Below are 11654 nucleotides of genomic sequence, written 5' to 3'. Positions count from 1 at the left end.
CAAATATACACTAATAGGGGAAATCCCAATTGAACATATACCCATGTATATCAGCTAAATACATTCAATATACAATACCACAAAAGATGTTTTAAGTCCCAAAGTCTCAGCCTAAGTTGAAAATCCTGTCCACGTGCTGCAGAGAAAAACCCTTACTCCCTCTGTGAAAGCAAAAGTCTCTTTGGAAAATTCAAAACATCCCTTGCTCCTGTTCCTTACTTCATTCCTTACTTTATTGGAGAGCTCTATGCCATGTTAGACATATGCACAGAGACCACTGCATCCGCACAAAAAGGAAAGGGCCCTTCTCTACAGCATGCCGACAGAGTCAGGTTGTGGTTACTTTCTACAGAAAACAAACTGTAAGACTTTGCATTACTTTTGTTTAGATTCATGGACTATGCTTAACTGCCTGAAACTAACAGTTCAGTTGGGCTTGAAAGCAATGTATTGCTCTTCACTGCAAGGGAAAAGCATGTTTGTAGTACTCAATGTAAATATAGCATTTAGTCAGCATTGAAACAACATCACTACCAACTTTGTAACAATGTGAACCTTTTCACTATAGCAATGCAAAACAATTACACAGCTTTAACCCTAATTTTGTGATTTTTGTTTTTATTTTGCAAATCTTCTTTTGTTGTGTTGCTAATTATTTTGTCATGAAATATAATAAGCAAAAATATATATGTGCAAATGATATTGCGTGTTTTTTGATATTTAATAAATGACTTAATCTATTTGTAACTTGACATGTTAATAACCATCAAACTAAAAGTACAAGTATACTCATAAAAAGAGTATTATCATAAAATATATCTAATTTTAAATGCAAAAGGTCCTAGCTAAAAGCAGACAACATACAATGCCTACTTTAACCTTTATTTACAACATCTTGAAATCTAGTCTGCAAAAAAAAAAATGCAGGTGCCCTGTTAGGTATATTTGTAAATATATAAGGTAAATATATAATAAAAAAAACAGTAAGTTATTTTTATGTTAACCTATAATTTGTGCAATTCAAAGTAAGCATATGATAAAAGTGATAAAATATGTATAAATAGTGTTTACTTGCAATAAGCCACATGGCAGAACCATTGGTAGATCCACAGATAAAGGCAGCTAAACCATTCTGTACGAGTTTAGCTTTAATACTCTTACCTTTAAAGCCTTCCTATCATTCTACAATTCAGCGTGTAATGTACACAAGATCAGTCAGATCTGTTTTTCCCACTCTTCTGTGTTTTGGATCATCTTCAGTACAATGGGTAATGCATCAAACAAGGAGTAGTCAGGTATACATCTGAAAGCCTACTTTTTGCTGATTCAGTGCTGAAGGCTCTGTAGAACATTTTAATCCCATTTAGGAAAAAGTATTTTTTCATGACTACCTTTACTAAAATGGTCCCAGTGACTAGTGGGAAGGCCCAGGTGGGAACGTAGTCTGCCACAATTTTTAATTGAAAAGTCAAAATACACTTTCACTCTGTGGCCTTGATAGCTATAGATGCGATAATTTTCTACATTTTTTTTTATACCCAAGACATGGGTTCCCTATCTTTTGCCTAGTGTCCATGGTATGTATCTGTTTGTATCAGTGTGTAACTGTGTGTGTCGATATACTTTTGATTCCTGCACTTTATCCTGAGCTGTAAATTACATCCTCCAAACATCAGTTAGGTCATCTTTCATTATAACTGTTCCCCTTTAACTCCCCTTAAACTGTTCCACTCCCGTAGGGTATGGATTGACCACATCCACTCTTTGCCACAGCATAATCTTTACTCCTTTTGTCTGCCCTTGGGTGTCCCAGGTCTTACTCAATCCTAGCTATATCACTACTTTCACTGAATGTTTAAAATGCAATAAAATTTTAACTTTACAGTTACATATTAGCAGTTTTTTGTTAATGTAAAATTAAGCGTTGCTCATTTCTTAAACAAAAGTCTTAAGTTATAATGTAGCATTACGTCTTTCCTGTTTTCAGCCTATATTAGTTACAAAAGTCTGCTTTAACACATTATTATTGTGCAAAAAATGAGTATTTAATTTATTTTGTTAAATTGAACCTTGTTTGGAATGATAAAGGCCGACATTACTGATCTCTCTTTTTGAAGATGCCAATTGCCTGGCTGTTATGCTGATTCAAAGGACTTTTTGTGGATTTTTGTGTGACTAACCTGGAACATATAAACATCATAGGTTCAGACTGTACTAGGTAAACGTTGCATGCTTATTCTGGGTATGTGGATCAAAGTATAAAGTCAAAGCTTGCCAGGAAACTAGAACTAGGCAAGCATATTTCTTTCAGTGCAGACTTACCTTATTGGAAAAGTTGGACATTTTTCTGAAAAAAAAATGGATTATTACTCATTTCCCTTGGCTAGGTTTTATTTATAAATGTAATTTATTCAGTTGAGTACCATTCTGCATCCCTGTTGAGGGCTCTGCCAATAGTTTGGGTACTTTACTCTAGTTCTGCTACAGATTCATACCATTTCCTAGAAATTATACCCATTTTCAAAAAGCTAACAATCGACAACTAAAAATAATTAATAAACTTATTAGGGACAGTTTCAGTTCCTTATTACTACTGGTCACAATTTGTTCATTTTAGGTTGGTCTTTGCAATAAAAACTGGTTAAAATTTCTAGAAAAGAAGGTAAGTGTTTAACCAACAAAACTAAAAGATGATGCTATGAACGTAAGTGCCAGTCCTTTTTCATATTTGCACATTGCTAGCTTTTCCAATAAGCTAAAGCATTTATTTAGTGTGGTTTACTGTGAGTGGTAGCTAAAAATATATTTTTGTATAAAAAATGTATTTCCTTAGCACAGCAGCACAGTATGTAAGTCAGGACTACAAAAAGGGCCTATTCAGAAACATTTTGGGGTTTCAGAAAATGTGTGACTTGGGGCCAAAGCATGAAAAAGATGAAGCTTGTAATTTAACCCATAAATGTCAGTGAAAAACCTTTACACATGTTTTTACATGCATGCCCCTTGTGAGTATATGGCCTGGACCTTGTTTTCATTTGGTTTGTTCTTTTTAGTTTTGCTTTTTATTTTAGTTATTGTTATTATTATAATACAGTATTTATATAGTGCCAACATATTTTTACAAAGTCCATAGTCATGTCACTTGCTGTCTATACAGTAAAAGCATAGACTGCCATATGTGATATTTGTTTGATATTTCTATCAAATAAATACAAAGCAGTCAGAAACTGTATTTATAAGCACACATATAATACATTGCAAAAGTAAGGGTTTGCCTGCAGTACAGTTTCCAGGAAACACAATGAACTGTAAATATTGATTGTGAAACCTATACCAGGCAAATATTTACTTTATCATCATTCTATGAAATCTTCTATGTCAAACCTGCTATACTAGGAGAGCAGACATACCATGCCATATTAAAAAATGTATAACATTATATACTACAACACAAACAATAAAATATGATTATGTAGTACAAATTTTTTTAAAAATAATGTCAGTAAAGGAATTATTGTCTAGCCATGACAATACTATGGCAAAAGTAATAGAATGATTTCACAATTTTGCATTACAGAAACACATTTTAAATAATGCTGCTTTAATGCATAATAACACACTGTATATAAGATTTTATCTTCATTTTTAAAAGCAACAATCATATACAGTATATACAAACTATGGAGCACTCTTAGCACTTGCTCTATGCATTGTGGTACTTTGTGTTGCCAAAAATAGTGCAGGAAGGATCATATAAAATATATGGACCCCTGCAAGAAAAATGAAAGCTGTGCCTTGGCCAGTGGTACCCCTCCCACAAACAAATGAATTACTGAAACAGTTTTCTTTAAATATATGTATGCCATAAGTGCTCCCCTAAAACTGTGGTGACATAATATACTGGGCCTGATTTAATAAAGTTCTACAAAGGCTGGAGAGGATACACTTTTATCTGTAAAGTCGGGTGATCCAGCAAACCTGGAATTACTTTGCAGAAATCTATTCCAGGTTTGCTGGATTACCAAGCTTCACTGATGAAAGTGTATCCTCTCCAGCCTTGGAGACCTTTAATAAATCAGGTCCACTGAGTAAACTGTCTTCTTCTAAATCAGTGGTCACCAGCCGGAATTTTGGTGGTCCGCAGAAAAATTACCTGGCCGGTGTGCCCCCCAGCGAGGTCCTTCTCCTAACTCGCTAATCATGTCCTCTGTAGTCACACAGATTACACAAATATTTCTCAATGGCTGTCCAGCAGCAGGATCCGCTCAGATCCTGGAGATTCCAGCAGCAGTATGATGATGTCTTAATAATGAATGAATATTGTGTGAAGAGTCAAAAGAAAGAGGTTTGAGGCTCATGTGTTTTGGTGAAATTTTTAATTTTGTATTGATACTATTTTGATTCATACATAATTATATTGAACATAGACCATATTATATCCCAAGTCTTGTTTCAATTTCACAGGACTGGAATATTGGTGCTAGACACAAATAACCTGTATATCCCAACGCATTTTGCCATGTTTCACCTGAATTACAAAGGGAAAAGATAATAAATTTTATCTATTCAAATGATTTCACAAAAGACCTAGACTTGTTGTGCTGAATCATCAGTATTATCATCAATCTAAATTTTCAGGATAATTTATGGACAGTATATATTTACCCTCCTATTTATCTACTCAATATGGATTGTAATTATCAGCTTCTGCCAGATGGTCGGGGATTACCTGAGGTTTCAGAATTGCTGCCTTTGTGAACTTCCTGACTTCACATGTTATTTTCAGCTTTTGAGGGTGCAGGGTTTAAGATTAGGCAATTATCACAGCAGCATCTCATCATAGCTAAGATATCAAATTCAGAATCCTCAAGTGAATATAAATAGGAAGATAAATCTAAGTATATTATAAATTATCTCCCAAAGTATAATAATGTAAGCTTGAATATTTGTATTCTTGCATAAACCTATTGATGATTGGCTTTTATTAACTGGATTAGGTAAAAAAAGGATTACTTTTATCCTATCTATATTTTCCCTACATAAATATTATCTTCTGGGACTGTGTAGGTTATCCCTAGACTCACCATTATGAGTTAAGTTAATAACATCAAACAAGAATGCATCATGTAATTGGATGTAGTGGACCAGTGGCTCCAGCACACCTAATATCATGCCTTGATCCTGTACTGAGTGTGTCCACGCCATCTGCTGACCTAAATAGAGAACTGCACTCCAGCATGCAAGTGATTTTACCAGTTGACAGTGATACATTCCTGACAATAGCGATCCATGAGTATCACACAGCAAAACCCAATACCAGGATGAGACACTGCTTAGATAGGGGAGATAATTAATCCACATGACAATGGGGCTCCACATAAGGTGACTGGAATGAACTGGTCACACTTATTATAAAAATAAATATTTATGGCACCTTTCTCAATTTTAATCTATTTTATTTACACTTAGCTTACTGTGTAAAGGTATATTGTATACTCTAAACTAAAGAAACATTAAACTCATTTAAAACAAATAGAGATTTGCTAAATATAAATTAGTTTTAAGATTTAGGAGGAAAAACAGAGGTGTTTTATTTTCAGCATTCTGACTCTATGGTGCTAGCTTGGCCTCCTCCACCGTCTCTTTCCAGTTTTTCTCCACTTCCTCCAGACACTTCTGGAAGGCTTCATTGAGTCTTCTCGCTTTTTCAGCCATGGCAGGATTGCTGCGTGCTGCCACCATGTCATACGCCATGCATGTAGCTTTAACTAATTGGAAGCACAGAAATTTTTTTCAAGGATAGGTATCTCTATAGAGAGGAAAATCTACATTTTTCTAATGTATGGAAGATTTTGAGAAACAATGCATGTTTTGAGTACAGTTATACAACCCTCAGAGGGTGACGGGTGGGTGCAAATCAATGCACACATGCAGTGCCCAGGCTGGATTATTGGGAAATAGCCACTTAACTGCCCTTCTTCCCTCTTGGTCATGGTAAAAGGGCTGCATTCTGGGCTGGGTACAGTGGAAGCCCATATCTTTCCCACATGTGACATCCATATATTGGGAGAGCAGAGCATGTGGATAGATGAATAGAGAATGAAGAGACAATTGTTAGACAATTATAAAAAATGGATCACAATCTACATATTCTGATCCTTCTGGATTCTAACTTTCCAATTAGAATCTAGCAACATTTCATATTAATATGCTAACATCCCATTCACATTGGTAACAGAAGGGCCCTCACTGGTCCTTTGGCGCTAAGGGACCAATCAAATCTGTGACCTCTGCAACCCCTTTCCTATGCCACTGCCCTGTGCAATGTTATTAGTATTTGACAAAAATAGGAACAAATTCAATCAATATTTACTTTGTGTATTAGGTAATAACATGAAGGTATTACCTTTTAAGAATGGAACATGACCTACATACATTATATATCTTACCTGATATCTTTTCCATTTGCTCTAACATTTGCTCTAGATCCTTGTTCAGATCCTGTAACATCTTCAACACATCTTCACAACTCTTCTTATCAGATTCTGAATCAGCCATCTTGAAGGAAGTGATGTTTAAATACCATGCATTTGATTCACTTATATCACTGATGTATTATGTATATTATGGCAGATATATTATGTACATTATGGCAGAGTCACTTCTGTATTTCCCCAGTGTTATCAGTTCAGTGCTATCCTGTGCTGCACCACCAAGCTATCTAGTGCTTGCTCCTTTAACAAATTAATGGCCACTGATGATGTAAATTCCATGCTATAAGTTACATCATTCCAGCACCCAACTTCATCCTCTTTATCTTACAGATACCAGAAGTGGGCTAGGAGTGTATTGGGGGGAACTGCACATACCCTTTGGAGGCCCTCTTTGGTTAAGCTTTAATTGTGTTACTGGACATCCATACAGGTCAATTGAGCAATGGAATGGTAGTGGAGTATGGTAAGGGGAGTCAGGTCCCAGAAATTGAACTTTTTTTTAGCTGTAAAAGATAATAGAAGGCATGTAAAAAACTTACAAATACATCTGTTACTGAATGCACCATCACCTGCATTATGTGACATGATCATTTGCATTGAGCAAAGAGATGTCTTTTTCTGACAATATCCACCTATCTTTCCCCGTCTTAACTTCTCATCATTACCCCTAACCCACAGTCTCTCTCAGTACCAAGATATAAATATCTTCAGTACAGACTTGATTACAGTTACTTGTCCAATTCCTGAGCACTACAACCCCATTGACTTCTATGGGGCTCTTCTACCTTGACAAGAAACCTATAGAAGTCAATGCATGTGTGCAGGAGATCCATCGTTCCTGAGCACTACAGCCCCATAGACTTCTAGACTTCTAAGGGGCTCTTCCACCTAGACAAGAAACAACCCTTAAAAATCAATGGGGCTGAACTATAAAAAAAAATGTTTGCAGGGGAATGTAAACAAATGCAGGATTTCAGTCCTTCTGATATTGGTATGTATGGAACTGTGGGGAGGATGGGGTTGTCTGGGTAAAGTTCTAGCGGAAAGATTAGTGCACAATGTATTTACCTGTATTTGCAAGGTGCTTTGAAGTTCCATTCTAAATGGATGATATTGCATTATTGTGCATTGCAGTAAAGTGTGTAAAAACGTTCATTTTTACCACAATATACAGGTTGTGAACCAGTCTAAAAGACATTGCTAGGTATCAAGTGAAACCAATTAGTGGGCTGCTAATGCTATCCAGCAATCACCGAATAAATTACAGATTGATTGACAGACGTATTGTAGTGCGGTGCAGCAAGGACATACACAAAGTTCTTTTTTTATTATTCTGTATAGGAAGGACTGTCACAGCTAGAACCTAAAAATGTCTGTCAGGATTATTATGAAGTATCCAAATACATAAAATGCCCATTGTGTGGTACTGTCAGTAGGTTTTTGTGGACATTGATTTTTCTTTGCTGCATTCCCAGGTTTATGTGTGTTATTTTTTGGGGCCACATGTGAGTTAATGTCAATGTTGCCCCAATAGATAGACCAATGCTGGCCTCTTTCTCCCACTTCCCCTCCAGTCACATACAACAGCATGGCTGGTAGGCTTTAGGGCACACAAGGCCCGAGGGCTGTCGGTGGTGCCTGCAGGTGGCTATACTTCTTGTTTACAATTAACTTAATTTCTGACTTAGTACAATATAAAGCTCAGCTTAAGTCAACCATTACCTGTCGTGTTTACTTTTCTAATGATTTTTACCCACTTTCTATGTTTTATTTTTTTACTCTAGTATGAGAGGAGTCTGGTTTGTCTCCAGCTAGATAAAAAATTCTCTCAGATGTACCCTATTCTCAGTGAAGTGTTTGCAATCTGCTGCCACCTGCTGGCCAAAACTGCAGTTACTATAACAACCTCAGGAAGCCAGAATGTTAACATAACTAAATAAAATGTATCAAGGATTTTTTTTATATATAAAATAATAAAAACATTATATATAAAACATACATACATTGATAAATAAATATATACATTCATTTATAAATAAGTGTTTTCATTTTAGAGTAGGATATTGTTCAGTTTTCTGTTACTTTGCAACCTTTTAAGAGCCTTCACTTCATGTCCTGACCTGTAGTCACAACAGAAAGTGCATGGCACAGCCCCCTTATGACTTTAGTCACTGGAAAAAATAATTTTATATATATAAAAATATGCATACATTTATATATAGGTGTTTTCATTTTAGAGTAGGATATTATTAACATTTCTGTTACTTTATCTCCTTTTAAGAGCCTTCCCTTCATACCCTGACCTGTAGTTGCAACAAAAAGTGAATGGCACAGCCCCTTATGACATTAGTCACTGGAAAAAATGTCTTGATTTGAACATGTCCCCTCTAATTTTAATTGGGTGACACCTTAAAATGTTCTGTCCCAGCGATGGTGGTCAAAAAGAAATAAAAGAATCTCTTTAGTAGCAGCACAGACAGAAATAAAATGGACTCTGTATTATAAATGTAAAGAGAGTAGAAAGGGTTTCATTAGAAAATAAGCCTGCTTTAGTAAAAAGAAAGTTGGACGTCGCCATGAAGGTAATTGGTATGCTTGAAACCAGGTTTGTATAGGGGCGCAGATGTATGCAAACCCCACTATTGCAACCTTCATGCTGAATAGCTAAAGAGCACACCAATGCTGCATGCACAAGCTGCGGTTCCTGTTTGCAGGGTGCATAGAACTTTAAATATCAATAAATATTACTAGTTTTCTGCCTTATATTCTAGTTAGGTGAAACAATGGTTGTAACCCATGTATACCAATTTACGTAAAAGCAAAAACTGACACAAACACTGGTACACATTTATCTAATGGTGGATCCTCAAGTGAGACCGAACAGACTATGTCAGCATCCACAAGTAACCTGAATGCCTTACCATAAATTATATTTGTGTATTGATATGAATCAAAATGCACCCCTAGTAAATACCCATTTGTGGACTTTCAGCAAAATTTTAATTTGTTTAATTCTGGAAAAAACAAATATATATTCTTGTAAATACATATTGATGCATGTTGTAACTATCTATAACATTTTCTATACTTTATTCTATTATCAGAATAGGAATTCTAAAATGCTTTTATCACTTTAACATTACAGTTCACTAGAGGATAACACTATTTCAATATTAAATGCATCCCTGTTTATTTTTAATTGAAACAGTTCTGCTTTAAACCAAGTTGACCAGCTAAGCAAAGTATGTATTACCAACATATGGCATTGTTGTTTGGAGTGCCATAAATGGCCCCTATTCATTCCATAACATCAAATGAACCTAAAAATGTCCGTCAGGATTATTATGAAGTATCTAAATACATAAAATGCCCATTGTATGGTACTGTCAGTGGGTTTTTGTGGACATTGATTTTTCTTATAGAAGTGATGATATGACCGGGTCAGGATTCATTCCCAGGTTTATGTGTCTGTTATTTTTTGGGGCCACATATGAGTTAATGTTGTCCCAATAGATAGACCAATGCTGGGCTCTTTCTCCGACTTCCCCTCCAGTCACATACAACAGCATGGCTGGTAGGCTTTATGGCACACAAGGCTCGAGGGCTCTCGGTGTTGCCTACAGGTGGCTTTACTAATTGTTTACAACCAACTAACTTAATTTCTGACTTAGTACAATAAAAAGCTCAGCTTAAGTCAACCATTGCATGTAGTGTTTACTTTCTCTAATGATTTTTACCCACTTTCAATGTTTTATTTTTATACTCTAGTATGAGAGGTGTCTGGTTTGTCTCCAGCTAAATAAAATTTCTCTTAGATGTTCCCTATTGACAGTGCAGTGTTTGCAATATGCTGCCACCTGCTGGCCAAAGCTGCAGTTACCATAACAAACCCAGGAGGCCCAGAATGTTAACATAACTAAATAAAATGTATCAAGGATTTTTTATATATATAATAATATATAACATTATATATAAAACATACATACATTGATATATAAATATATACATTCATTTATAAATAAGTGTTTTCATTTTAGAGTAGGATATTGTTAAGTTTTCTGTTACTTTGCCCCCTTTTAAGAGCCTTCATTTCATGCCCTGACCTGTAGTCACAACAGAAAGTGAATGGCACAGCCCCCTTATGACTTTAGTCACTTGAAATAATAATAAAATATTTAAAACATTTTCATAAATTCATATATAAGTGTTTTCATTTTAGAGTAGGATATTATTAACATTTCTGTTACTTTATCTCCTTTTTGACGATGGACGACAAACGATTGTAATAGAAGTGAAGGGGGAGAGAGAGCAGCGGGGTGCCGCTCCATCGTTCCCCCCCTCCCCTCACCATAGAGAAGAACGGTGCTGTATGTACAGCACTTGTTCATGCATCGCACAGTCATTTATCGTTGGAAAGAATTGTGAAAGATCCTTTCCCATGACAATTATTGCACGTGTGTTCATAGCCTTAGTTCATTGCATCCTAATGAGCTGTAATGTGCTGCATTTACACAGGTATGTTAGGACAATGCCTAGTGTTAATGGAATCTAAAGCAGCTTTCCTTGCTTTTGTTGGTATTCTAAATAGTTGGAAAGTAGCTCTACTTACAAAGTAGAAAGACCCCATGCTGTCCCCAGTTGTTTAAACCTAATTATTTGATTAAACAGGGAAAGTTTAAACAAAAGGACATGATCATTATGCCTGCCTACAGTGGCATAATCCCTAATTACAGCCCTGGCTGTACATACTATTCTAAAGTTTTTTAGTTTGAGAACAATATTACCATAAAAACAGGAGATTTTCCGATGGTAAAGATACATTTTAACCTTTAACATTTATTTAAAGTTGGGAAAAAATTTCAAATGAAAAAAACAGCACATACTGACGTAGTAAGTACATAAAACATACATCATACAGTGTAGGTCATCAGTGTGTTGATTTTGTGACTCATTGTCAGCTGACTTACAGCACTATTAGGTAATGGAGAATCGTAGATAATGCCAGATAATGTTTGGTGATGAGTGGAGTGCTAAAAATAGTTATGAGTCTCTGACTTTAACAAATGTGATTTAAAATAAAACAGTGAATTTAGAATCTGATGTGATTTAAAATAAAACTGAAACCCCCAGGTCAAATGTATTTAGGAACATTGTACAGTA

General features: G+C 35.5%; 1 protein-coding gene across 1 annotated transcript; it reads right to left on the bottom strand.

The window, feature by feature from the left end:
* Nucleotides 1-4663: 4663 nt before the first annotated feature.
* On the bottom strand, nt 4664-8507 carry SYCE3 (synaptonemal complex central element protein 3). The gene is made up of 3 exons (XM_072424373.1): nt 8217-8507; nt 6450-6558; nt 4664-5768 (listed from the first exon to the last, which is right to left on the bottom strand). The coding sequence occupies exons 2-3, from the start codon at nt 6556-6558 to the stop codon at nt 5611-5613; spliced, it is 267 nt and encodes an 88-aa protein (XP_072280474.1). The 5' UTR covers nt 8217-8507; the 3' UTR covers nt 4664-5610.
* Between the last annotated feature and the right edge of the window lie 3147 nt (nt 8508-11654).

The sequence above is a fragment of the Pyxicephalus adspersus genome, chromosome 10 (assembly GCF_032062135.1).
Source record: "Pyxicephalus adspersus chromosome 10, UCB_Pads_2.0, whole genome shotgun sequence".
NCBI classification, from domain to species: Eukaryota; Metazoa; Chordata; class Amphibia; order Anura; family Pyxicephalidae; genus Pyxicephalus; species Pyxicephalus adspersus.
Note: the sequence above shows the minus strand (reverse complement) of the source record. Positions and strands in the feature narration are given on the sequence as shown.